Below are 27,963 nucleotides of genomic sequence, written 5' to 3' on the forward strand. Positions count from 1 at the left end.
GTCCCTTCCCCTTTCTTGCAGGCCCCCTTCAGGTACTGGAAGGCTGCTATGAAGTCTCCCCAGAGCTTTCTCTTCTCCAGGCTTATCAACCCCAACTCTTTCAGCTTTTCTTCATAAGAGAGGTGTTCCTACCCTCTGATCATCTTTGTGGCCCTCTTCTGGTCTTGCTTCAACAGCACCATATCCTTCCTGTGTTGGGAAGATTCTTTCTGCCAGGCTAGAGCTGAGACCACGACTCATTCACATGAGAGACTGGGGTCAGTACTACACAGGCCAGGTCTGATGTGGTTAAGCCAAGAACAATTTTCAGGGTGAATTCAGCAGCGGATGTAACAGTAACATGCATTTGTAAAGAGCTGTGCTGTGACACAGCCTCATCGCCTTCACATGCGGAATGGAGCATCCACTGGGGGAAGTGGCAGAGAGACCACACTTTTACAACCACACTTTCCACCTAAATCCACCACTGAAATATCCCACCCCTTTGGGTCTCAGCCCTAGGCCCTCTTTTTCACTAGATCGTGAGACAAGTACCCAGGATGCTGGGTTGTAATTTGCACATGTCAATGAATCAGTAGAATTGATATCATACATTTAACATCAAACATTGATAATTCTTCATAATGTCCTATTGGAGAAAGTACTGTTGTCCCTGTCTCTGATGTGGCAAGGTTTTGGGGGGGGTGGGAGTGGGGAGGACAGCAAAAGAACATGCAAGAAGAGCAGAGGTAGATTTTTCCTGGATTTTTTTATCTCTTCAGTTGAATTAAATTTTAATACTTGGAGACATAATTCTTACTAAGACATATTTTAAACAGGGCTTCTTATTACATATTGTCATACATTACAAAATTATTACATAACAGCTCTTTGATACAAGTCAAATGCTTAAATTCTCAAGAACTGGTTGGCACTGGCAAAGTGTGTGTCTACATCTGCTTGCAGACAGTAAACAGTTGCCATTAGTTTTTTAAAAAATATACAAAAACATTTCTCGGAATCTTGGCTATTCTTCTCCCTCATCTTTTAACTATTCTTAGTGTAACTTGATCTGGTGATGGATCTTTGAATTGCAAAGTCTAAAGCCTCAGAGCAGTCAAAGGACAGACTGTACCCACTGCCCTTTAACGGTAAGGAGAAGCTGCCCACACTGCATCTCCTTCTGCACATCCCACCTCATGCTGGTGGTGCTGGATGGAACCTTTACCTGGCAACTGTCTCATCTTTTCCATCTATAATAAGGTACAAGGGACTTTTTTTTTTCTTTGATGAAAAAAAAAAAAAAAAAAAAAAAGAGTAGCTCCTCTAAAAGGAAAGAGGAAGCCAGAATTTTCATAGCGTCTCAGTCCTACCCCATGATGCTTCTTCCTGTCCGTGAATTTCCACCTGCCCCTTCTGCGTACATAAGGCAGCACACGTGGGGTAGAACTGTTTAGTTGCTTGCCTCTGTCCAAAGGATTAGTAGCAGTGTGGAGTGATGCTGTTTCTCTTTTCCTCTGCAGTTTACAGGAGGTGAAAGAACTCTGGCTAGATTCACTCCTTGGGTAAGTACTGCCTGGGATTAAATCTGTGGCATCGCAGCTGAAGTCAGTGGAGTGCTCCAGATGCAGCTGTGCAGAGAGAGAGATGTACAAAAATTCAGACGAGGGAGAGTTGCGCCCACTGCTAAGTGTAGGTTGTGGGCAAAACTGACTTGCTTAGCCTTCTGTTTGCAAATTAACAAAAAACATATGTAGCTGTCACCACTTGCTCATTTTTTGCATGGATTAAAAATGGATAGCTGCTTCTTTTCTGTTTCAATCAACAGGCAGATAGAGCAGTAGGGCTGGGTGCTTCCCAGAGAAGGGCTTCCTGATCGACTTGTTTGGTTATCTTGCTGGTTCTGGATCATGCTGGAATGCTAGACTGCCTTGCAGGGAACAAAGGCAAGAAGGGTGCAGGTTTACAAAGCTCTTTCTTTCTCCATTCCCTGTTCAATAAACAGGCAAACAAAAGGATTGAAGGAAAGCAGAGTGACCAGAGCTCCCCCGATCAAACTCCTAATGAAAGTGTTAAGCAGCTGTAATACTGTGAGTGTCTTTATTCCTTCAGCTCTGTCAACACCGTGATTTTGAAAAGCTCTGCTTTCTAAACCGTAGCATTTTATTAATCATAGTGTCTTTGTTTTCTTGCCTAGTCAAAGACACTAAATGCTGGGAACATGGAGAGTCTGATTGAGTGCCAGCCAGAGGTAAGTAGCCACTACATTTCACTTCTTGGGTACTGATGTGGGGTAACTTAGCAAAGTAGGGTTGGCCCCTGTAGGAGCTGCCTGCTGCCTACCATTAACCAGAGCAAAGCCCTTTGTGCAGCACCACACAGGAGCTGAGGACCTCTGTGAGCAGTCATTGCATTCCCTGAGCTCCCAGGGAGTTCTTCTCAGACATCTGGTAGGCTCCGAAGCCATCAAGGCTTCCTAGAGGAATTTGGGAGGAAATCTCCAGTGCCAGGAGAAAACACAGAAGAACAGGCTGTGTCCATCTGTGGCTCTCTGAATCAAAAGAGCAGCCTTAAAGGGCATGGGGTTATGACCTGCTGGGCAGGTCTGTGGTGGCTGGCTGCAGGGTTTACCAAACCCCTTGACTGGGCAGTGAGGCAGTGTCACTCCAAGACCGAGGTGCCTGCAGCAGGTGTTGAGCTTGCTCTGGTTATTTCCCGGAGCCTCCCACAGATTTTTGAGGCACTGCAGTGACTCACTGGTGGCCCTCATTGCTGCTGGCAGTTCTGTAACCCTAACATGCTTCTTGCAGGCTAATGGCAAGAAATGCCCCCTGCTGGTCCTAGCAGATACTGAAGATGGAGTTTGCCACTCAGCTGGTAAGTTTTAAATATAAACAGAGGAACTTTTCTCACGAAGCAACTGCAAGCTGGTGATACTGCAGAACCACCCGAAACTGCCTGCTTCACCTCCCTGAGACCAATCCACAGCCCTCAGGCCCAGCCAGGACATGGCTTAAGTCATGGAGTGCTACTCACTTGCAAATGACTTCTTTCCCTAAGCTCAGTGGCAGAGGTCACAGTCCTGAATGTCAGATCAGGCCTTGTATCCCTGGTTTCTGGTCCTCAGAGCCATGTTTCATCGTGTTCCCTGGCAGCAATGAGAAGTAAATGTGTTCCTTTCTTACTTGAGCATCACCACTGAGGTGTGGCACTCCAAGTGAGTACTAAATACCACTACCAGCTGTTACATGCCAGACCAAATAACTCCTCTTGGCAGCAGCAACAGCACTTGTTTTCTCTCACCATGCAGAACCTCAGCTCTTGTAAACAACCCAGACAAGACCTGTAGCAGGTCAGAGTCAAATTTGCAGCAGACCATCATATCAGACCATTTTTTAGGAGTATCAGAAGCAAGCATTTAATAATACACTATAACGATAGGTGATTTTCTTATTGCTTTTAACTTCTCCCTACCGAGGACTTGTGCTAAGCCACAAATACAGGTCCTGAGAATATCTCATGTGCTTAAGACAACTTCATTTTGGAGTAGAAAGCAAGTCCTTTATAGGAAATTTGCAGAAGACAACTCATTTGGAAAGCTTTCTAGCAAAAGGGTCCTTCTCTCACACTTTCTGAAGAGGAAAAAAAGCCACCCAGGACAACCATCATCTCCAAATTACGAGCATGCCCTCCTCTTTAAGATGCAGATGCAAAACCCATGCTAAGAGATTTCTGATCCTGAAGCCACTGAGGCCCTGCTGTGATGCTCCTATCCTCTGGAGCAAGTGTCACCTTCCACTGGCTGGCTGGCAGTGGGCAAGCACTAGTTCTGGCAGGGCCACATCTGGCTCCAAAGCTGGCAGAGCTGGAACCACGTATTTTCATTTCAGCCTGTGAAGGAAGCTGAAAAGCAGGAGCCCCTAGTTCCGCTCTTGTCCTAAGGCTGGGGCATGGTCAGACCATATAGTGAAAACTGTTGTGTCAGCTGCCCAAACAACTTATCTGCCTTAGTTATCACAGAAACCACTGCAGTATCAACAATCTCTATAAATGCTGTTATTTCTGTGTCTTGTATGTTCCCCCTCTCTAAGAAAAAAACAGTGACCAGAATGTAGAAGAAAAGCACCCCTAAACAGGAAAGGTGGTGTCCTTAGAGGGGTGATCACAGTTTCACTGTTTAGGTGGTTGTTTCCTTAGTAACCATTTAGTTCTCTTTCAGTTTCTCCCTGTTTGAGTTATTTCAAATATATCTCTGCACTTAACACACAGATGAAAGGCCACAGTGTGCTCTGTTGTTTGTTTTTTTTTTTTACGAAGTTGATTTTTTGCTTTTTTCTTACTCGCAGCAGATGGAACAAAGAAAAGAAAGAAGGTGATATCACAGTCATTTACTCTGAGACGAAGCTCTACCAACGGAAACTCTCCAGGGCAGCTAGACACAGATCCCAAAATCACTCTGTTTGGACAGCCTCTGGCAATTATCTGTGGGGAAGATGACAAGCTGCCCCAACCAGTACAGGTAAGCAAACCTGGTGACACCATTATCATACTTCTGTCTTCTAGAGTGAGGTAAGATTCCTGGTACTTGTGCCGCAGCACCCAGAATATGAGCGATTTTGGTGTTCCCCTTTGACACAGGTCTCTTAAGTTCAGGGCCTGTGCCAGGTGCAGAAAGGGTCAGGTCTGAGGGTTTTGTGCAGCCTACTCAACTTTCACTGGAAGTAACTCTGAATGGACATAACCCAGGACCAGGAATAGGAGAAGATTTGCTCCTTGGTGTAAATAGCTGTGATTCTACAAAAGTAATTCGAAGTAATCTTTTGGCAGCATAAATTTCCAAAGATTCCTTATATTTTCCTGAAAAAAAGTGTTCAGCCACAGGCTGCCACCAACAAATACCAACAAATACTATCTTCTTGATAAAATCAGTCCTGTTAGTTCTCCCACTGAGTTGGCTTTACCAATAGGCAGGCTTTTGTCTCTTCTAAGCAATATTTGCCTCAGTTAGGAGGGAAGGGATTTGAACCAAGACTTAAGACACCTCTCTTTTCTTCTAGAAGGAAGTAGGGATTAATCCACTTACATTAACAGAATTCACCAGTCCAAAAAGAGGAAAATCAGGTTATTGATTATATGATCTACTTGGAGCAAGAACTAGTTACTGACTAGTTACTTCCAGACAACTTGTCTTCTGTTTCTAAAGAAATGCCCACCTGCTAAAGAACATTCTTTTACCTACATCTGTTTTGTTTGTTTTTTTCTTTTTCCCTACAGGATCTCCTAGCTATATTATATATAAAAGGACCTTCCACTGAAGGGATATTCAGAAAAGCTGCCAATGAGAAAGCACGAAAAGAGTTGAAGGAAGACCTAAACAAAGGCGGGAATGTTGACTTGAAAAGCAAATCTGTGCACCTGCTGGCAGTGGTCTTGAAGGTGAGTTCTACTGAATTGCAGCAGTGTGAGAGGACATTGCTAATCTTCATGGGAGCACTTCAGTGCCCAGAGGTGACCTAGGAGGGACTCCAAGCTAAAGCCAGAATACAGCCAGACTAAATGTTTCAGGATTAAGAAAGTTTGGCATTTTCTTTTTTCCCCTTAATTCCAGTCTCACTTGAGCTTTCAATTTCCTGCATGCTTACAGGAAACTCACTTCACCCTCATAATTCTCCACAGGGAGAAATACTGAAATTCACAAGTGAACTAGAAGCAGCTAAGAACTAGGTACCATTACTGTACCAAAGCAAGTGCACTCATGTGCATGCTCTCCCAGTACTGATAGGTGGCTCAAGCCAACCTGCATCCTAGTGAGTCCATGTCACAGTGATGCCTGCTCTGTTCTCAGGGATAGTGTCCAAAGCGTCATCTCCATCTCTTGCTCTTGCAGGACTTCCTCCGAAATATTCCCTCCAAACTTCTGTCGACTGACCTATATGAGAAGTGGATGCACGCTCTGGAGAAGCCAAGCAAGCAGGACAAAATTGAAGAATTGAAAAAGTAAGTTTTGTAACGAGGAAGTTTTGCAACCAGCCTCAATATGATGGAGTGGCTGATAGAGGTCAGTGATTTCTCTTGAAATCGAGAGGATCACTTACAAGCCTGTTATTTGTATCAGTTTACTACTGCTCCATGGCTTTTGGTTTAGAGAGCTCTAGCAGCAGTGCTTCAGAAAAAGCAGATGTGAGGGCTGACTGTATGCTCTGAAAGCTGCACAGCACAACTGCAGATGAATTTCCCATGACTTCAGGAAGCCTCCAGTGACATCTCCTACTGTCATCTCATCTACTCAAAGACATGGAGTGCTGCAAGCCTTGCCTTTCAGTCAAGACGTCATAATTCAGACTTTTACAATTAATCACAAGCTCAAGTTGGGGATTTCTGAATGATTCTTCTCCTAAGCAGTGAAAAACAGCACATGCTTGCCTCTTTCTGGAGGAAGCATCATCTGTCTGAGTTTAATTGAGACTTACTCAACTCAAGAAGTAGTGGCTGCTACATCATGAATTAATGTCACATTTTGTTTCTGCTCCTGCAGGGTGGCCGAGAAACTGCCTAGACCAAACCTCATCTTGCTCAAGCACTTGCTCTCTCTGCTCCACCACATTGGCCAAAACTCCGAGACCAACAGGATGGATTCCAGCAATCTGGCCATCTGTGTTGGCCCAAATATGCTGAGCCCAGAGACAGACAGCACGCTGCCCCTGGAAGTGCAGAAGGAGATGAATGACAAGGTGTGTTGAACTCACCATGCAGTCAGGCGTTTTGAGGCAGCTCAGCCATCCACATGGATTCCACTGCAATTGTGGAACCCCTGGACAGTGGGGATGGCTCTCAGCTCAGGTGCCTGCAATGTGACAGGCAAGGGTGCTGCTTGTCTCACTTCCTCTGAGCAAAAGTAGCACCTACCCTGTACTCTCTTATGTTCTAGCACAGCTCCTGAATACTTTGCAGACAAAGAGTGGACACCCGGTGGACACTGACAGTTGCAGATCCTCTGGGCAGTGAGGCCAAAGCTGTGGCTTATGGTGTTTTGTCTGCAGATCAGTTCACCTGCAGTATCAAGCCTCCCCCTCATAAGTAGACTCACCCTCTAACTTTGAGCTACAATTTTGACAGGAGCCACGCTGCTCTGTGCAGCCCTTTATACAAAAACAGCTGTCAGAGATAGGAAAGACTATTTAATGTTTTCATCTCTTTTGACTGAAATAAAATGTTTTCTGTGTGCAGGTGACAGTGTTGGTGGAATTTCTCATAAACAACTGCTCAGAAATATTTGGGGAGGACATTGCCTTGCCTGTCTATGCCTTGCTTGAGGAGTCACTGGAGCACACAGACAGCTCCACAGGTATGAGAATAGAGTGGGTATGTGACTGACTGAGGCTGCTGGGCTACATTCTGTAATCTGATACAGGACTACAACTGTGGGAACACAGAGAGTTGTTCCCTTTCATCCTTAGGTGGTCAGTGAAAACTTAACAGATGCCTTCTCCCCACAGAACACCGATGTGCTGCTCATCAGAATGACTCTGCCTATGACAGCACAGATCCTGAAGCTGAAGCCAGCCCCTGTACCACTCAGACAGAGCAGCACAAAGGGAAGAGCACCAGTGTAAACAGAAGATATCCAGCACACATCTCTGCTCCTTCACTGACTGACTTCAGAAAGGACATCAGCAAGATGGACAGGAGATACTCAGAGCCAGACCTGTCTTTCCAGAAGCACCCTGAAGGCAAGATAAGGAAACAGAAGCTAAACAAAAGTGAGGACAATTTTCCAGTTCAGCAGAAACAGTTAGGGTTGGAAGCACTGGAGAAACAGCTTGCAATCTTACCTGCACAGTTATCAAATGACTCTCTCCCCAAAACATCCTCCAGTTGCTCATTGGAGAGCTCTGACAGCTCAGTTTTCACCAGCTCCCCAGTAGTTTCCCCCACTAGTCCCAAGAAAACCTTTTTAATTAGACCCCAGTCCTTTTCCACCAAGGTCATCGAAGACTGCAGTCCACCTAACAGGGTGATCAAAAAACATTCCATGTCATTTTCTTTTGCAAATCGCAGGAAAACACTAATAAAAACACAGAGTTGGGGGCCTGGAAAAAACATGTTTTTTCAGAAAGACAGTTTCACAAAGAAAGATATGTTCTCCTACAGAATTGTCCAGGAGAACAGCTCTGATGATGACAAACAATGGCCTGTGGCATATCAGCAAAGGCCCCGTTTCAGGTCAGCTGATGATGTGTTCAGAGAAGTGGATCAGAGGAATCCTGGAAGACCACCCTCTTACGAAGAGGCTACTAAAAACTGCCTGGCCACTACAGTTCCTTCTCGCAATCTCACAGTTCAAGCTATGAGATTAAAGGTGTCAAACCAGGACACTGGTTTGCTGCCCCATCCATGCAGCACCTGTGCACAGGATGCAGAATATACAGCTTTAAGGGACATACTCAGTGGCAGAGTTTCTGCAGAGAAGGATTCTGATGTGGAAACTGAAACCCTCAACATCACTGTGGGAATAAAATCCCGTGTGAGTTTACCTGTGACACCAGGAGTCTACCGGCTGAGAGCCAGGTCTGAATCTTGTCAAGAGAAGAAATTTGAGTATGTGGCTCGGAGGTGCAGCCCGCCAGTTTTTGAGTTAGACCAGATTCAGTATGCTAAGGAATCCTATGTTTAGAAACCCTATCCCTCCTTTTTCTGCTGTACAAAGTAAATACTGTAAAAATAGACAACTTGCTAATCCTTTGTAAGATACAATTTCAAGAGTCCAAGAATAAGCTAGCTCTGCATGAACTTTTTTTTTTTTCCTTGAGGCTCTCCTGAAGTGTCTGTCAGTTTTACATGACACATGCTTTCACCACAAGAGGTGGAGGGGACAAGACCTGTGTATTATTATGTAAAAATGCAAGTGAATGTGCTGTACATAAACTGTTGTGTGGGAAAACAGATTATAAATGGTGTTGTAGTTCCATCCTGAAAGGACAATTAAAAGGTTGGCAGGTCCAATACCTGTCCCCCCTTCCTTTTCTTTTCTGTATGGTCAGAAACACCATGCCATTTGTTACATATGTGCTAAGCGGATGTAATTTTTTGCTAATTTTCTGCATTAAAAGAAGTGTGTTGGCATTTACTCTAACTGGGGAAGCTGTTCTGTCATCAAGGCTGCTTCAACACTCTTCCATAAACACCTTGTACATGTTGCCATTCCCTCTTCCTGCTTGCTGGTGATGAGAATGATCTGACCCCTAAGCAGCATTTGTGTTGTATATCTAGCCTAGGTTCAGAGCCACAGAAGCTTTTCAGGGTCATTATGGGAGTGCATCAGTTAAACCTCATCTGGCCTTAGGTGTTTTTAGTCTTAATAAACTGGATGGGCGAAGCAGAAATATAGATTATGTTCAGGTTTGTTTTTATGAGGGATGAAAACCAATTGAAAGAACACAAGCTCCTAGAAGGCAACATTCTGGATTCTAGAGTTAAATAGTTAAAGCTGCAGCTCAATTAAAAAAAAAAAAACAAAACAAAAAAAACCCCATAGCTGGTGGTGTCCTTATAATCTTATAAAAATTATTGGAAGTGCAATGTATTTTTGCATGTAGGAACTTGTTTTGGTTAGCACTTACTTCCCCTTTTATGGCTCAGCATAGCTCTGAACCAGGAGCAGGAAGATTTTTTCACTACAATAAAACATTTTTCTGCATGAAAGCTAAACTGTCCATTGTCTGTCTTTGAAATATCAGACACTATGTGTACTGTATATACTTTTATACTATTCTACAGGTACTGCAGGTCTGCTTGAATAACATGGCTTATCTAAATAGCAGGAAGGAAAGTAAATGACTAGCAGTATCACTACTAATGTTTTAAGAGGCTGCAGGATGGATTTTGGGAACTAATACTTCTCTGTCATGAACATAAGTTACACTGCCATGTAACAGCAGTTGTAAGTGAGGTGGAGAGTGAGCCACAAAATGATGATGATGATGATCCAAAAGCAGAGCAAATAAGAAAATATCATATCAGCATCTCAGGTAAGAAGTTTTCCAGCTGTAGGTGTTCATTCACAGCACACGGAGAAAGGGGAAGAAGAGTAACTGGCCTGACAGGAGAAATTATGTGAGAAGGACCATACTGGTAGGCTGCAACTAGGGAAAGTGCCACCTCACTCAGTCTCCTAAGTAGTGCTGCTCTACTTCCTAGCAATCTGAATGAGAGGGCTCTGCCACAAGATGCACAAGGCATTGGCTATTTTCTGGAATCTGAGTCATGGAATCACAGAATATGTGAGATCCTCCTGTCCAACCCCCCTAATCAAGCAGGGCCAGCTAGAGCATGTTGCCCAGGACCACACTGAGATGGCTTTTGAATATTTCCACAGACAGAGAGACCACAAGATCTCTGTGCAATGTCTTCCTGTTTTTGACAATCTTCACAGTAAAAACTTTCTGCTTGCATTCAATTCCATGTGTTTTACTTTGTGTCTGATGCCTCTTGTCCTGTGCTGAGTGGGAATGCCCACTTTGCAGAACAAGTGTGATGAGATAATCCACGTGCCATGGCTCAGAAGCCACAGAACAGAACACATAAACTTCAATATGTACTCAAACAACAACAGTTACTTCTTTGATATGTAAGTGACTCAGTCTTTTTTTGCTTGGGACAGTACCAAGAATCCCAAGGGGAGGAACTGCTCATTTCCTGTCTTGTAACCACACCAGAAAACCAAGGGAGAATAAGCATGGTGACTTTGCCACGTCCAAGGTGTCCTAAGGCGGATATGACAATCACACTCAGAAAGCTTACATGGGTCCTGAATATTCACGATAGATGAGCCTAAATCTTCCAGCTCCTGGATAAGAAAGCCCATTTGGAACTTCCTGTAGGATGCTTCAATGGCCAGAGAAAAAAGAAAGAGAGAGGAGGTCTACACGTTTAAAAAGCGTATGGTAAAGGAGCTGTGTAAGAGTCGCCCAGACTCCCCCCCTTGCTTTTGCATTTCTTCAAGTTGAGGAAACACCATGATTAAACAAAACCTAAATGTAAACTGGCCCCAAAAGAGATTTACTCCCTCACTTGACAGATAACTTTTGTCTTCCTCCATGTCTTCAGACTTAAGTATTTAGTCAGCATTATTTTCATGTCACATCCCTCCACAGAAGTGATTTATCTACTATAGGAGACCTCAAAAGACTAGAATGACACAGAAACCAGAGAGCTTTGCTTTAGCATTTACCCACCTTAAGCTCAGAACTGTTTTATCATGTTACTAGCCCACACTACCACATTCAAAGATCCAGTCCAACTATCCTGGCCTCCAAAAGTAAGGCCCTTCAACTGCTATAATATCCAATGAGCAAATTAACTGACTGTTTTTGTCAAAGCCACCTTTAACTCCTTATCCAGAAAGACCAAATGCCCATTTACAATTTGGTCAACTGAAGACGGATTTGGGCACAAGAGTTGAATGATGACAGTAAACCTCCCATTCTCCATAGGTTAATCTATCACCAGTATTGCATCACTTGCTTCACACATCCAACTAGGGACTGGAGCATCTGCCCTATGAGAAAGGCTAAGAGAGCTTGGGCTGCTTAGCTTGGGGAAAAGGAGGCTGGGGTGGGATGTTTATAAGTATCTAAAAGCAGGATGGTGCCAGGAGGATAGAGCCAGACTCTTCTCTGTGGTATCCAGTGACAGAAGAAGGGGTAGTGGTCACAAACTGGCATACAGAAAATCTAACCTGAATGTGAGAAAATAGTTCTTTACTCTGAGGCTAACAGAGCACTGGAACAAATTGCCCAGGGAAGTTGCGGAGTCTCCATTCCTGGACACATTCAAAACCTGCCTGGATGTGTTCCTGTATAATCTGCTCTGGGGGATCTTGCTCTGTCAGGAGGGTTGGACTAGAGGATCTCCAGAGGTCCCTTCTGACCCCTACCATTTTTGATCCTGTGTGTAATTTTCTAATTAACGTTCATGTAGACAGACTAAACATGCAAGGCATATAGGACTGGAACACAGAAAAAAGCAATATTAAAGCAGAAAATCCAAGCCATGGTTTGGAAGGCAATGCTGGAATTAAGGCTCTTGGTGCAGCCTGAATTCAGATCCTTGTGTCTGCATCCTGCTGTTGTTTTCAATTACATGATGCACTCTGTTCTTCTCCACAGGATGCGCCTGCTCTGGGGAAGGACAAAGGTTCTGCAGCAGAGGAGAAAAAAAATTTACTTGTGGCATTCCCCTGAATGTCTTGCCTACCAGGGCACCTGGGCTTTAACATAAGCCCATGTGAGATTTTCTGGGATTATTTTCTAGGATTTGAAAGACCCAACTGAAGAATGCACTTTTCCTGTAGCACTAAAGCCAAGATGGATGGCTGCCTGGTTCTTCTTGGACTATATATAGTTCAATGTTAAAAATCTAATGCTAATGTTAAAAGCTAACTATAAAATTACTGCCTCATAACTCAGTTACATATTGTAGGGAGTTTCACACAGACCATTTTTACCATAACATTCCACAGGAAGAACTATTACAGCAGACAAAAACCTCATCTGTGTTATTTTTAGTCTGGGAATGGGAGTTCTTATTTCTCTACTGCCCATTCTAGTTTTGGTGCTGATCCATCACTGGAGACCAGGTGGTCTCTTGCAGCACCCAACCAGCACTGCTTATTCCCAGGCTGACTCATTCCTCACCCATACACTGCGAGCAACGATTTCTGCTTCCCATCACACCCAGGCAGGTCTCATCACAGACAGAACAAAATTTTTGCCAGTGAGGCCAGGAGAATAGAGCACTTGGCTGTGACAAGGTGAACTCTTAAATAATATAAGTCGGCAGCCCAGAATCCTGAACAATGGCCTACAGTAGTTAAAAAAGTTCAAGCTAAGGAACTCCTGATTTCCAGTGCCTCTTTTCCAGGACCTCCAAGGTCTAGGGCTCCCTAGAGGAAGAAGAGCTTACAGTGGTCAGGAGTTTTATCCTTCTGCCACATGAATGTGTTCAGACACACTTCTTTCCACAGGACTCCTACAAAATTAACTCTGAGAAAAGGCGGAGAAACACCCCCTGCGGCTCACTGTCAATAACCACACAATAATAACATTATCATTCTTCCCTGAAATCCATTCATTTATTCCCTCTCTCAGGAAAAGAGGATGTTCTCAAGTGTCATTCGTGCAATCCTACATTTCTGTTCAATGTAAATCATGCCTGTGTTAGAGAGTGCATGAGCACTCTCCTCATTCCACCTGCCTACTAAGCCATGTTGAAGGCAGCAGGCCTGCTTTTCCACTGCTCTGCAGCCTCTGGGGGCACCAATAACTGCACGGAGCAGGCATGAAACACTGTTTGCTTGGTACACACTCCCTCTGCTTGTCAAAAAGGGCTGTCTCAGAAAGCAGCATAGAAAGTCATTCACCAGGTTAACTTGGAAACTCAACCCTGAAGGTTAACCACATTCACTGTGAAGACGGACTGGCTCACTGTTCAACCCAGCAAGCATTTTATGGCCAGAAGTGATCACACCCAGCTGCAAAGTTCAGGTGGTTTCAACATATCACTACTCTGCTAGCACAAGCCTGATAGCAGTTACTGTGGCTATCATATGTCTCCATGAGGACGATTTCTGACTACAGGAAAAGGAAACCCACCTTGGTTAGGCACTCGGGTTACATTTTTCTCTGAATTTTGTTAGCAGTCAGTCCCTATCATATGTATCATCAGAACAGAGTGAAAACTTCAGAGGAACTTCTGAAGGCTAAAAATTCAGAGGACAACGTTTCAAATAAAAAGTCTAACAATAATTGAGGGAAAAATTCATAGGAAAAGGACAGTCACTGTTGAAGAAGTAATGTAATCCTCAGATGGACAGCTGACTGTCACGTACATGGCCAACTGCAAGTCTCCATGGATGTTAGGTGAACAATTGGTTTTTATGCCTGTCTGTTACTCAGAAATGCTAATTATGTAGTCCTTCCCCCCTCCCCTTTTTCTATAGAATGCTTCTCTTTTATTGTTTTAAATCAGTTTTTTCCACCTACTGTGATAAATATACCAATTTATATCTTCTGAGCAAAGCCCATTTCAAATTTTTCATGTTCTTCTGTAAGGGAGAGAAAACCTATTTTTAATGTGAGATGCCAGCATGCAAGTCTGAACAAACTGTTCACAAAGCCCCAACAGGGTTTGACTCCGTTGAGCTCTGTTTCCTTTGCTGGGTTTCTATGAAGGGTTTCACACTTCCTAAACATAACATGCCCTTAGCCAGCCAGCTATTTACAGAACGGATCCAACGGCTGCTTGAAACCCTTCCTTCCTACAACCACAAACCTCCCACTAACCTCCCTGACAGATGCTACAGTCCAAATTCAAACCTTGCACCTTCAGTATCACACAGGGCAAGTTGAAGAGTATAAAAATGTATTTTTAAAAAAATTAAGGCCAAACCCAAGCAGATTACAAGGTGAATGATCAGAGAAGATGCTCCTGTAATAAAGTTTAGAGATTTGTCTGCTTTTCCACATGCTTGGTGCAGTCTTAGGCCATGCAATTAAATGTTATTGCATATAGGGCATAGCCTTGTCTACTTCCTCTGTGCACTGAGGAAGAGGTTTTTGAAGTCACCTTCCCCCCCCCCTCATCTGGGTGCAAATTCTGTCTCTCCATCATAAAGCTGTGACTTCATACAACAAATGCAGCTGCACAGGCTTGTCTGCAATTCATCAATCAATTTTCTTGAGGTCTCTTCCAACCTGACATTCTATAATTCCATGGTTCTATTATAGTTCAGCTGCCCTCAATATAGGGAGGCATGAAATAAGACAGAGCTTCCAGGGTGGATAGGAAGACAACTGGGAGAGCTTTATTCAAGGAAGAGAGAGGTATGAAGGGGCTGGGAAGGGATTTGCAGCACACAGTCTATTTAAGCTTAACTAGAAGGGTCACCAACAATCATTTTGCCAGTCAGTGGTTTAATGAATGATGGCTTAAAATTAAGTGTGTGCTGTTTCATCCTCCAAGGTGATTTCTTAGCCCTAGAGAATTCTTTTCAGTCACTGTCTCAGAAGTCCCATGGTGCAAGAATGCAAGCCCTGAGAGCAGGCCTATCACACTTTAAAACAAAGTTTGTGGGGGATATGGAGGAAAGGGAACCTAAGGAAAATGGTGCTGAGAGTCAAATGTGAAGGGGCAGGGGGAAGCAGGATTGTTAATTTTGACCAGAAATCATAAATAATGAAATCTGATTTTTTACTAACATTGGAGAAATGAAGGGTTTCATAAATGGAATTTTCCAGTCCTGTCTAACCCCACAAGCTCAGGACTAGGGTCAAGAGGAAGCTGTGCTACTACAGAGAAAAGGAATCATAGAATGGTTTGGGTTAGAGGGGATCTTAAAGATTATCTAGTTCCAACCTGCCATGGGCAGAGATACCTTCTACTAGACCATGTTACTCAAAGCCCCATCCAACCTGGCCTTGAACACTTCCAGAGAGGGGGCACCCACAACCCCCTTGGGTAACTGGTTCCAGTGCCTCACCACCTGCACACAAAAGAATTTCTTCCTAATGTCTAACCTAAATTTACCTTCCTCCAGTTTAAAACCATCACCCCTTGTCCTATTGCTACATACCATTATAAAAATTCCCTCCTAAGCTTTTTCTGTAGACTCCCTTCAGGTCAGTTTCCTCAGAGCCTTCTCCAGGCTGAACAACCCCAACTCTCTCAGCCTGTCTTCATAGGAGAGGTGCTCCAGCCCTCTGATCATCTTCATTGTCTTGCTCTGAGCTTGCTCCAAGAATTCCATGACCTTCCTGTTGAAGACATGAATGATAGGATCTGCATCAACAACTGAGAAAATTTAGCTCAGGTATTTATTTTTTCTGTCTCTTATCTGTCAAAAGTCTTAGGATGGCACATATTTTTTAAAAATAAGTATCTCCCTATTAGGACCAGATCTACGTATAGGCAATGTGTGCATATGTTATGGATGCCTACATATGTTATGGATGAACCTAGTGCCTACAAACAGCAGCAAAGACAGCATCTGCTGGCTGGCAAACGCCACTGATACAACACTCATGCAGTATTCCTGATCCCCTTTAATCTCATCACTGCAGCAAGTTAAAAGCAGGCTTAAATGCACTGCTATTAATTGTTCTCCAACAGCATCGGGACAAATAGTACATAGGCACTTCAATTGGAATGTGCAATTCTTTCATCTTTGCAGTCACACTGTTGGCTTTCCATGTTACCACTGATTTTTTTTTTTTTTTTTTTTTTTTTTTTTTTTTTTTTGCATTTCTGTCAGACACCTCAGGTCACTGATTAGCAGCAGCATGATGCTTTGGGGGATTTTCGAGGCTACCACAAGCACCTCCATCCCTGGAGATTTGCAAAGTCTGGCAAATCTGGAAGAAGGTCAATCTTCTTCCTGATCAATCCAATCTATCTTTGAATTTGTCCCCCCTTAGGCAAGGGGGCTACATTGGAGACCCTCCCCTAGAGTCCCTTTCAGACTAGTTTGCTCTATTATTTTGTGGGGTGTCTACTTGAAGGCAATGGCATTTCAGCCCTAAGCAGAGTTACTCAAGATTGGGAGCTCTACCCATGTATCTGAAGGCCCAGAGGGTTAAAAACTGCAGCCCAGAAGGTTAAGAACTGCAGCTTAAAATTCTATCTCGGGACCATGGAGAACTAAATCTAACCCAAATTCCAGGTAATTACATGGTATTACAGTAGGGAAGCATTCCTGTAATTTCAAAAGCAGGCAAGGTCCTTTCCAGACAGAAAGAGATGCTCTGGGAAGGCAATATGCCTGTCCATGTACTTCCTTGGTAATTAGGGATAGTCTGTATTCAAAATGGTTCTGCAAACCTCCTTCCTTTCTGAACTATGCAACACTGTAGAAAGTTAACCTGGTGGAAACTGGACACAGTTAGTCTGCTCAGCATGATGTCATGCAATGCACTGTGGCACAAAGTCTCCCAAGCTGGCAACATCCAAGTTAAGGCCCCAGGAAGATGCAGTCTCAGCACTGAAGACCCTTTATATTGTATTTCAAGATGTCATTCAGTAGTCAGAGAACGCATCCCAGGTACTGGAAGAAATGGTGGATGCACATCTTTTGTTAGTAGATGCTGACACCTTCACACTTGATTTGCCTTGAATAACATTGTTTCATATCCAGAAAGCTAAAGTGCATGCCATAAGGCATGCTATGGTGGTAGGAAATTTTCATAAAAAGAAACAAAAGAAAGGTCTGTTTGTGGCTCCAAGGCATTTTAACAGACGCACAGCAAACCTGCTGGAGGCAGGAGGCACCCCAGAAGACCTTTCTTAGCTACCATGTGGGAGATAGGCTGATTTACTCTTTGCTAGGCAGGCCCACTTTCCAGGCAGCACCTCCTGCACTGAGATCTGCGCAGGTCCCAGACAATCCCCCAAAGAATGTGGGAAACAGGCACTGCGATTGTAAGATCCAGAGTGTAGCTATGAGTATTAATGGCGATTCAGCCATCTGATTAGAATCAACATGTTTTTGGCTCCTGCTGCAGTCTTGTGATGACATGAAATGTTCTAGAACCCAGGGAAAATTTTTAGGAAAAAAAGAAAAAAAAAAGGGGGGGGTGGGGTGGGGATGGCAGGCAAGGGACAAGACCTGAAGTGTTTCCTGGCTGTGGCTTTGTCACATACAAAGCTCTGCTAACCCACAGTCGCAGTACTTCCCCAGAATACTTGCAAGCTCCTCTCCCACAGAGTAGTTGCAATGCTTTTGCCCTGAACTAGTAAAATTAGGAGTTTGCAGTGTTTTCATAAAGGTCAGCAGAAGAGTTGCTGCCATTCATCAGTGCACATATTAAGTGAACCTGGTAACCTTGTAGTAAACACAATTACCGTTTCTTGACTCTGCAAGCTGCCTGTTAATTAATTTCAAAACCATTACTTCCTCTTTTCCCCTGCTTCCCTCCCCTTACCTTGGCTTTTTGGTAGTTCTATGTCGGGTTTTTTGTTTGTTTGGGTTTTTTGTGTGTGAGGGGGTTTTTTGGGGTTTTTTTGTTTGGTTTGGTTGGTTGGTTTGGGTTTTTGGGCTTAGGGGTTTTTTTGGGTTTGGTTTTTTTTTTTTCTAAAAGTTTCTCCTGCGATGCAACTTCCCCAATGCTTTGCAGGTCTCCTACAAAGTGCTACTACTTGTGGCTTCTCCTGTCTGCAATTGCCTTCACAGGGCTGCTGTGGAGCATGGACATCTGACACAGTAAAATAAGTGAACAAAATAGAATTTCACCTGTGAATTAAACTGAACTAAAGATTTCAGAAACAAAGAACATGGATTATTTTATCTACTCAGTCTTGCCAAAGTAATCAAGGCATATCACTACCCACAGAGGCTAAAAAAAAAAAAAAAAAAAAAGCTATCATGGTATAAGTAACCCTTAATTTCTCTTATGTTTCTCAATAAAAATTTTTCATACGTCTTCATGATTTGCCATGCCAGGGTGTGCTGCTCACTACAGATGGGATGGTGTTCTGAGGGGTCACCTCACTCTGCCGTCTCTCATCATATGATACCTTTATAGTACCCAAACCCTACTTGCGCGGGAAAAGAAACAAACAAAAACCCCAAATATTAAGAGTGCAAGTGTTTGGGCCGCCTTTGAGGACAGCGGTACTTCAAGTCACCCGCACACCATCCGAAAAGCTTTTGCGTTCCCCCCGGGCAATTTCTGCATCCCAAACGCCCCTGCAGACCAGGTAAAGACGCCGACAGTAACTGGAAACCTCCTCGCCCTTGAGCGGCTTGTACGCAGGCGGAAGGACGGTGACACCTCGTGGCTCAACTCCCTCATTACCTCAGCCCAGGAGGGGCCCCGCAGCGCTTCCCAGCGCTCAGCCCTTGGCGTATAGAGTGGCTGTTTCCCACTACGCACCCCCGTGCAGACGCGGAGGAGCGGACACTTGAAACTCCCTCAGGCTTTAGCTCCCTCCTCCTGGCAGAAGCCGCCTGAACGGCATCCACCCTAACGACCACCCCTCAACGACACAACCGACATAACCACCACAGCCGCACCCCCGGCCCGCACCGCGCATGCGCGGATCCCGCCCCCCGCGTTGCCTGGGAGACGGTTGCCGCGGGGCGGGAGGCCCAATACCGCTTCCTCCCCGAGCAGCCCCGGCCAGACCCCACCATGATGCCCGCCCGCGACTCGGAGGTGGCGGCGGCCTCCGCCGTCCCCTACAGCTACTGCAGCCCGCCCCGTCCCTTGCCCGCCCGCCCGAAGTACCGAGAGCCGCCGGACGCCGCGGAGCCGTGAGTGCCGGTGTCCGGCTGGCCGCGCCATCCAGTCCCGTGGCATCCGCGTCCTGAACAGGCCCCACTGCTCCCTCCTGCCCCCTGCTCTCTCCCCCTCACCCCAGCCTCCTCGCTGCCCTTCCTGGGGCAGGGGGATCCCCTCCTCCCTGCCGGCAGGTGGGACGCGCTGTCCACCTTCCTCTTACTTAGAGGGAATTTGCTCCTCTGGCCTAAGTCCTTCTGGCTTGTTGCGGAGTTAGCTTAAGGGTTGGAGCCCTGTGACCACAGCTCCCTCTGCTTGCTGTTGCAGAGAGAAGGAACGCGTTCGTTACGCCAACCTCATGTATGACAGGAGGGTGGTGCGAGGCAACACTTACGCCCTTCAAGCCCCACCTGTGGTACGTTTCTTTCTACATCGTACTACAGGAAAACTGTTCTTCAATAGTATTTTAACTACCGAAGTTGTAATTTTACTTAAAATATTTCACAGTCAGAAGCTCTGCAGTTAAACTAGTATGTGACTTGTGACTATTTTCATTTTCAGTCTTTCTTTCCTGTGATCTTCTGTAGTTCTTTTTCTTTCTTTTTTTTCATTTTTTTTTTTTTGACCATTAAGTACTTGATTATGCCAATTCCCCACCCCATTTCTTTAGTTTAATGATACTAAGCACATGTCATCTGTTACTGTATGCATCCACAGGAGTCATCAGTGAGAACAGTAACTCTTGAGAAACTAAATCTTGGGGCAGGATTGGGCATACCCTCTACTGTAGAAGTAGAGCTAGATGGGCCAACTGAATGCTTGTGTAGAGTCAGAAGTAGTTTATTTATGTTTTAGTACTACTTCATTTTCAGAGAGCATTTCTACATAGTTTGATCATATCAGTATTTAAAGCAGTTTGTATTTTTAAAAGCTACTTTATACTTTGTAGAAATAACTGTTGTTCGTAGCTGTTTCTTACAGTGCATTTCACATATAGTCTGTTTATGCAGTTTGAAAGTGGTGTTCATTTCAATACACAACACAATGCAGAATTTAAAAGTGTTACTATGGTTTTTTTTAGCTTCATCAGCAAAAAGAACCTATAGTTTTTATGAACAAACAATTCTGTTGATAGTGTGATAACTGGATTCGAGTCCATTTGATTTTCTTAAAGCTTTACCTTGAAATTCTCACTTGTCAGCAAGACTATGCCATTTTAATATACTTTATCTTGCAGAGTTCCATGTGCAATATCCACTTCAAATAGCAGCTCTTATTGTGAGATGCCATTGGTATATGCCTGTAGACAGCTTGCATACCTTGTTGGTTTCATGCCCTACAGTCTGTAAATTAAATTAAAATTTAGTGTCAGGACCCTGACATGTAAATCTGAAGTGCTAGATTTCTAGCATTCAAATCAAACAACAATCATCGTTTTCCTGTAGAGAGGAATTAGTATCATTTCCAAGTACAAAGCATATTCTCTTTTGTGGGTTTTTTTTCTTCACCTGTGCTCAGAGTATCCAACCTCGTCCCTTTGAGATTCGAAGGCAGAGGGAAGCACGGAGAAGAGCTCTGGCTAGAAAGCATGCAAAAGAACAAATTCAACAAAGAACACCTGAGCCTGTTGAAGGCAGGGAGCACATTCATGTGCAAACAGGTAAAAGCCTGGTTAAAAAAAAATCATCTGAAAATAAATACTTGCTGATTTATATTCACTTACTAAATTGATGGTGCATATAGTAGAATAATGAAGGGTTAAGGTTAGATTCATAGAATTTTAAAATCAGAGGTTTTCCAATCCTTTATAACTCCTTATTTTCAGTTGTAGTTAATAAACTTGGCTAATTAATGACATTTCCCTAGAGGCTTTGTTTTTCTGTTTTCAGTATATGTTCTTGAACACTAGTCAAGACTTCTTCATTTATTCTTTCCTTTTCCAGTATCAATCAGAGAAGATTGGTATATACTTAAAATTGAGGGAGTTTAAAAATTTTTGCTTAAGAGCAAAATTATTTTCTGTGCCAGGCTATTTATCTCTGCAGTAGAAGATGAACAGTTACAATTCAAACCAAGTACATGATGTTATAAATATGTGGTTACATCAAAGCCATTTCTGGTGGGTCCAGAAGTAGAATATAATTCTTTAAACCAACGTATCATCATTTTCAAGGCCAGGTTGGATGGGGCTTTGAGAAACCTGGTCTAGTGGAAGGTGTCCCTGCCCATGCAGGGGGGGTTGGAACTAGATGATCTTTAAGGTGCCCTCCAACCCTAACCACCCTGATATCCAGTGTTCTGGTTTGCCACATACAATAGTGACAAATGCATCTTGTCAATATTACTATTACTAGTAGACAGGCAATTATTATCCCTTTTTGAAACTTTCCTATCCTTTTGACTCTACTAAGAGTTGTTCATTCTGCAAGATGAGCTGAAATGGCCTAGGCTGACTTTTTAAACCTACTAAGTGAAATGGCTTTTTAGGAAGTGCACCAGATGGTACTTCAGACGGGGTATGTAGCAAACTGGTCTATGTTTTAAGTTAAGGTGTCTTTTTAAAAGAAAAACTTTAGAAATTCACATTGTAGAGTCATTAAAAAACAATTATTAAACTTACTGCATTCATTGTGCTTTCATTTCTAGAACTGTATTTGGAAGAGATTAGCGACCAGGTAATAGAGGTTGATATGGAATGTCAAACAGATGCATTTTTGGACAGACCACCCACTCCACTCTTCATACCAGCCAAAACGGGAAAAGATGTGGCCACAGAAATAGAAGAAGGAGAGGTATGAAGCTAAATCAGGTCCACAAGTGCTGTCAAAATATGTTTCTCATACAAAACATGTTTCTGATGCAGAATTGAGGTAGAAACAGAAAGGAATTAATCCTCACATAATGCTCAAAAAAAAAATGGTCCCCAATGTTTGCTATGGGGGTAAATGCAACATTAAGAAAGGTGCTTCTCCACATGCACTGGTTCTGCTGCTATCAGCTAAAAACTACAACAATGAGAAATGCTCTCCCCTGTAGAAAGAGCGTCCAGCCCAAGAAGGGGTTGAGAACATAATAATGAGCAGAAATAGGGTCCAGGTGAGTGCTCTGCTTCTCCCTGGCAGCACCCTCAGGGGCTGTGTGGTGTCTCTTTCCAGCTGTCTCAACACTTAGCCCCCAGCTGCACCCATGCTTCTTGCCTCAGCTGACATTAGCTTAGTTGACCCCCTACCTGCACTTTTCCATTATACCTTCAGCAGAAGGGCTCTGTTCATCCTCCTCCTGTCACTGTTGAGAGTGATTGTGATGAAAGGTCACTTGTCTCTGTTTCTCTGACTTCGATCCTCAGTTGTTTGACTTTGACATTGAAGTCAAGCCAATTCTGGAAGTGTTGATTGGGAAAACAATTGAGCAATCTTTGCTGGAAGTCATGGAGGAAGAAGAGCTGGCTCAGCTGAGGGCGCAGCAGCGTGCCTATGCAGAGCTGCGTAACGCAGAGCTTGCTGAAGTACAGCGCCTGGAAGAGCAGGACAGAAGATACAGAGAGGAAAAGGTAGGACTTCCTAAGAGCAGAAAAGGCCTGTCTGAATGCTTACCTGAAGAGGGAAAACCATTTCCAGTACTGAACTACAAGCTGTAAAATAAGGTGGATGTTCCCAAAAGGGTATTGTCAAGTTTAGTATTCCTCAAAGCATCTTGGTACCATACAGCTGTACTCTATCGTTTGCTCTCATGCTGCCACCACCATGCTGTTGGGTTTATTTGGAGAAGTCATGCTTCAGTGACCTGGTGTACTCAGACACTTACTTGATAGAAAGGCCAAATGCAACAGTAGCCTATGTACCTGATACAGCTGTTCCTCAAACCTTTTCTTTATAATAACTGCTAGATGAATAGTCACAAGAACTTGAAAGTGTGAGACTTTCACCTGCCACATATGCACACATACCTCTCAAAATCTCCCAGTATTAAGCTATATTATTACTGTCTAGTAAATAGAAAGGGCAGCTCTTAGTCACTGTTCATTAACCTTATATATTTGTTTTTTTCCCCATGTTCTCCTGGATCAATTTGACTTTTGATCCTTAATTATGTCAAACAGGATATAAAATAGAAAAGTTCAAGAAATTCTGTCCCAACTTCGTCTAATTCCAAGGCTCTATCTGCAATAATAAAGCAAGGAGTTATGAGATCAGTGCATGTTAAGGCATGAGAGAAGGATTTCATGTGGCCATCTACAGGGCCTTTATTTTACAGACTTGCCAAAATCAGAAAAGGTACACCAAAGGAACACATTTCCTTTTAGTCCTTTTAGGCTTTAATACTGCTTAGATTTGAGTATGTCATGACCCACAAGGTGGGTGTGGCACTGCCATGTCTCACAAAGTGAATGTGGCTCCCCAGAGCTGGGAGCCCAAACTAAATATCACATCCCACAGAGTGGGCACAGGTAGGATTCTTCAGAGAGGGAGGTCAACCCAGGGAAATTTGAACTGGACCCCCTTGCTTGCTAAACTCCTTCAGAGAGGAGCCTAGGTGTGGCTGGGCCCAATCCACCTCCTTTAATTAATCTGTTTTAACAACCCACTCAACAAGATTAAGCTTGAGAATTCTCTTCACTGTACTCTAGGAGTAAGATTATTATGCAGGAGGTTTGTACAAAACACAGTTTTACTTTAAAGTGAGTAAGATTACAAAGCATGCCAGAGTGCATCTAGCAGAATTAGAAATGATGCTGCTTTCTTAGCAATGGATTACAATTTAGCAAAACTTAAGGAAATTGTCCAAACAACAGGTTACAACTAACAAAACTTAACAAAGCAACAGGTTGTAAAACTTAACAAAGTTAGAAACTATGTTACCATTATGTGCTAAGATAAGGTTAGAAACTCAGAGAGATAAAAGAAAAAGGGGAGATAGGAAAGGTATCACCACCCTTGGATCCGGTGATGATCTTGGTGGTAAGTTGTGATCCTTGGATGGCGGGCGCACACCCAGGATTTCGAGTGTGCCTCTTTTATGCATCCTGACTGCAACTTTTGGGGTGAGGTTTGGCATATCTTGCACAGCCAGGTGTTCACTTGGGCCCCTCCAGATGGGATGACAAAGCAGTAATACTTATTTCTGTGCGTGCTCCCTCTCCAGTGACCTTACCCGGGGCACACACCAGATGTCACTCTGCCTCCGCAGGGTACAGCTTGCCTGCCCCTGTCCCTTATGGAATAAGGAAATAAGGACAGTGTCCTGCCTGTCAGGGTGACCATCAAACAGAGCTCCCCTTGCAGGGACAGTGTTCAGCTTATCAGGATGGCCACTGAAGGAGGGGCTGCTCTTGCAAGAACAGGACCCAGTTTATCAGGATGACTACTGAAATGAGGGCCTCTGCTTGCGAGAACAGGGCCTCATTTATCAGGGTGGTTACCCAAATGAGGGCCTCTCCTTGTGAGAGCAGAGTCCAGGTGGCTTATCAAATGAGGGCACCACTGGAGTGCAGTGTACGTTTTTCAGGGCAGCTGTTTTGAGACAAATATTCTTTTTGGGATTGTACAGAGTACAAGCTTGCTTTCAAGCACTTATTCACGTGATAAGTTTTTGTGAAGGTTTGAGGCTCTAAGTGTCAGTGCTCTTGATTATCTTTGCTATTTATGACTCACACTGTGATGCTTATTCAACATCAAGATCAAAGGAGTAACAGCTAAAGGCCTGAAAGCTTTACATGTGATATTGTCTTGACAGCAACGTCGCAAACTCCAGCACATGCAAATGCTGCAGAAACAGAAAGAGACCACGGAGAAAATTGCAGCTCGGGCATTTGCTCAGCATTACCTGTCTGATCTCATTCCTGCAGTCTTAAGTAATCTTCGTGAAAGTGGATTATTTTATGATCCTATACAAAGAGGTTTGTATTTTTTATTTATTTTATTTTTTCATACGTGAACTGAGTAATATAAAGGCCACAACAACTGTAAGACATAGCTTTTTGTCCTATGACTTAGAATAATGTCACAAGACTTTATTATTTTTACATTTGTGGCTGAAGAGACAGTTTCCACACTCAAATTTGTAAAGCAAACATCATCAGTCATGTGTGCAAGTAGTCAAGAATAAATGAAAGTTGACGGTGAAGAGCCACTTTTGAACTGAGAAGAAATAAATGGGTTGTTAGGACTGGTACTGCAGAGAGAGATCCAAATTGAAGTCAGTGTATTTTGATAGGACAAGCAAAGAAATCTGTATGCCATTCTGAATCTTTGCTAGTGATTATCAGAGCAATGAAGAAATTAGTCAGTTATAATTAGGATCTTAAAATAATCCCAGATCTGTACATTGGTGACTTCCGAGGTTTTAGGATCAGTAGCATTTTTTACCTTGCTGTACCCCACTTCCTCAGGCGCCGCACAGGTGCCCAGGCCACAGCTTGGGAATGGATATGCTCTCTCCAGAGTGAGCTGTGGGGCAAATACAGAAACTAAGTGTATTTAGCAAATAGGGCTGGCTTTGGGACCATGGCATAAAAAACCACAATTTGAGAATTACATGGGTAAGCCAGAGCTCTTCAGTCAGAGGGAACAAATGCTTTCAGCAGACCAGCAACCAGACGTCTTTGGAAAGTAAAGCAGGAAATGTTATTCTCCTGACTTGTTCAGGATAGTTATTTTCATCTCAGTGGAACATTACTGTGTATCTCATCTGTGCTAGCCCTTCAAGGGTGCCAGACCCCTTTGAAATTCACTGCAGTTGAGAGGACTCTGGTCTGTATCCATTAAGAATGGGGAATCTCAGTAAGAGAAACAGGAGATAAGAAACCAAACAACAGCTGAGAGATTTCATATGTCTCTTGCAAAGCAAGTGTCTTTTGGCAAGGATGTTCATCTTTGATGATTGTAGTAAATGAAAAACAGGCCCAAGATCCTGTCACTCATCCTTAATAAAGACATTTTTTCTTTCTTCCTCTCTGCTAAATGCTTACAGATATTGAGACAGAATTCTTTCCATGGCTGATGACAGAAGTGGAAGAAACGCTAGAGAGGAAGGTTCTGGGGAGGACAATACTAGACTGTAAGTTACCAAATCCTGGAATGTAATCTGGGCTGCTTGATGTTCTGGATTGGTTTTTTCCCAGTCAGAACAAATGTCCCATTTACAGGGTCATCACTTGTTAAGGTAGCAGGTGTCATTTTTGGAAGAACTCCCAAGTACCCATGTTTTTTGTGACTTTTTTTTTTTAAACTATATTAAAATATTTTTATAGTTGGAAAACAACTACCACATACATCGAGGTAGTTGATTTTCATCCAAAATAATAGAAATATCAGTCATGGTGCACTGCCCTCTCTCTCTACTGGCTTCATATTGTTTCATGTGTCGATGCTGGGAGATGCAATACATTTGGCAGGAGAAGAATGGTTAAACAACACCAATTATTTTCTCTGCCATAAAACTGTGTTAAACAGCCATCATTTCCATGCTGTTCTCCATAGTGTGCCTGACTGTGCCAGTGGCAACAGAAAAGCCCAACTGCTTGTAGCCACCAGTAAACCATAAAAGTCTCTTAACTCATTTGTGTAAACTCCCTGAGCTATAGAATAATATGTTCACCCTCAGTGAACTGAGAAGGATAATCACAGGCCATGGATGACAGAGAAGTTAGGTGACCAGCACTTGTCATCAAAACGAGGGCTTACCCTCTCAGCAGTCAATAACCATGTCCTTGCTTTTGAACTAGATTAAAATATCAGTCTTCTTTTGAGCTAGTTCAAGCTAAGTATTCAGGTCTTCAGAGGCTGTAGTTGAAATACCTGAACAACCTAGATTATGTCTTATATAGAAACACAAAATCTTTATAATATGTGTCTACAGTGGTAGTCCTAGATCAAACCACGCATTACATCTTTCATTTATGTGTTTTTCTTCCTGCTGTGATATTGGGTTTGAGTTACAATGGGGTTTGTTTCCTTTGGGTTTATTTTCTGTTTAACCAGGGTCCTTTTTAGGGTGTAATTCAAACAACTACAGCTGGTCTGTTAGGCATGGACAGACCTTGTTCCTGGTGGGGCAACCCACTCTGAAACTGAGAAACAACTGTAAGGAAATGAAGAAAACAATTCAAGTGAACCCTTTCAAATTGCTGCTTTCAGTGTAAACTCTTTTAGCTGGAACCAAGTTACAGCATCAGGAATGGTTTTTCTCATTTAAATATTCTTTCTTTTTTAGTGTTATTTTGAGGTTTTTCCCTGTTAAAGAAGTTATAGGTCAGTGATATAATCTCAAATTATCAGTTTTTTCCTCCATGGTTGTTAATGGTAACTTTCTCCGTTTCAGCCTTGATTTCTACTGTGGTTGAAAAACGCTTAGAGGAATTTAGCCATACACCTTTGGTTGTACCTGTTGAAGAGCCCACGCCAACAGATGCAGCACCTCAAGTGGTTGGTGAGACAGACACTGCTGACCAGCCAGTCACAGAGAAAGAAGAGATTGACCAGCCTGAGGAACAGCCTTCAGACCTCCAGTTAGAAGAAGCAGATGTAGCAGAAACAGGATATGAAGACTGAGTAACAAGCAGGCAAGTCATCAGGTAAATGGACATTAATGTCGTAGCTGAAAGAAGAAAGGAATTCCTATCTATTTTCAAGTATTCTGCCCTAGCCATGCTGAAAGATGAACCTAAGCAACAGTAGAGAGAGCATTAAAGTGTCTTTTCCATGTGCTGATTGCT

At 43.4% G+C, this 27,963-nt stretch overlaps 2 protein-coding genes and 1 long non-coding RNA gene across 6 annotated transcripts; 2 read left to right on the forward strand and 1 right to left on the reverse strand.

The window, feature by feature from the left end:
- The first annotated feature begins 1,302 nt into the window (after positions 1-1,302).
- TAGAP (T cell activation RhoGTPase activating protein) lies at positions 1,303-9,112 on the forward strand. 3 transcript variants are annotated; one of them, XM_071740672.1, is made up of 10 exons: positions 1,303-1,544; positions 1,985-2,069; positions 2,177-2,230; positions 2,790-2,856; positions 4,326-4,498; positions 5,254-5,415; positions 5,867-5,976; positions 6,515-6,710; positions 7,207-7,324; positions 7,476-9,112. In XM_071740672.1, the coding sequence occupies exons 2-10, from the start codon at positions 2,043-2,045 to the stop codon at positions 8,651-8,653; spliced, it is 2,085 nt and encodes a 694-aa protein (XP_071596773.1). In that variant the 5' UTR covers positions 1,303-1,544; positions 1,985-2,042; the 3' UTR covers positions 8,654-9,112. The 3 variants fall into 3 exon arrangements, with proteins under 3 accessions (XP_071596773.1, XP_071596775.1, XP_071596774.1); XM_071740673.1 differs by lacking the exon at positions 1,303-1,544 and having other exon boundaries at positions 1,984-2,069; positions 2,156-2,230; XM_071740674.1 differs by lacking the exons at positions 7,207-7,324; positions 7,476-9,112 and having other exon boundaries at positions 1,304-1,544; positions 6,515-6,782.
- Positions 1,785-19,071, reverse strand: LOC139794722 (uncharacterized). Of its 2 annotated transcripts, XR_011725232.1 has the most exons (5): positions 18,828-19,071; positions 15,611-15,791; positions 13,632-13,738; positions 3,016-3,127; positions 1,785-1,909 (listed from the first exon to the last, which is right to left on the reverse strand). It is a non-coding gene; the product is annotated as an uncharacterized lncRNA (long non-coding RNA). The 2 variants fall into 2 exon arrangements; XR_011725231.1 differs by lacking the exon at positions 1,785-1,909 and having other exon boundaries at positions 2,258-3,127.
- RSPH3 (radial spoke head 3) lies at positions 18,984-27,950 on the forward strand. Its single transcript, XM_071740675.1, has 8 exons — positions 18,984-19,285; positions 19,578-19,665; positions 20,769-20,910; positions 21,897-22,042; positions 22,597-22,800; positions 24,984-25,146; positions 26,220-26,306; positions 27,570-27,950. The coding sequence occupies exons 1-8, from the start codon at positions 19,164-19,166 to the stop codon at positions 27,797-27,799; spliced, it is 1,182 nt and encodes a 393-aa protein (XP_071596776.1). The 5' UTR covers positions 18,984-19,163; the 3' UTR covers positions 27,800-27,950.
- The last annotated feature ends 13 nt before the right edge of the window (positions 27,951-27,963 follow it).

This window comes from Heliangelus exortis, chromosome 3, assembly GCF_036169615.1.
Source record: "Heliangelus exortis chromosome 3, bHelExo1.hap1, whole genome shotgun sequence".
NCBI lineage: Eukaryota > Metazoa > Chordata > Aves > Apodiformes > Trochilidae > Heliangelus > Heliangelus exortis.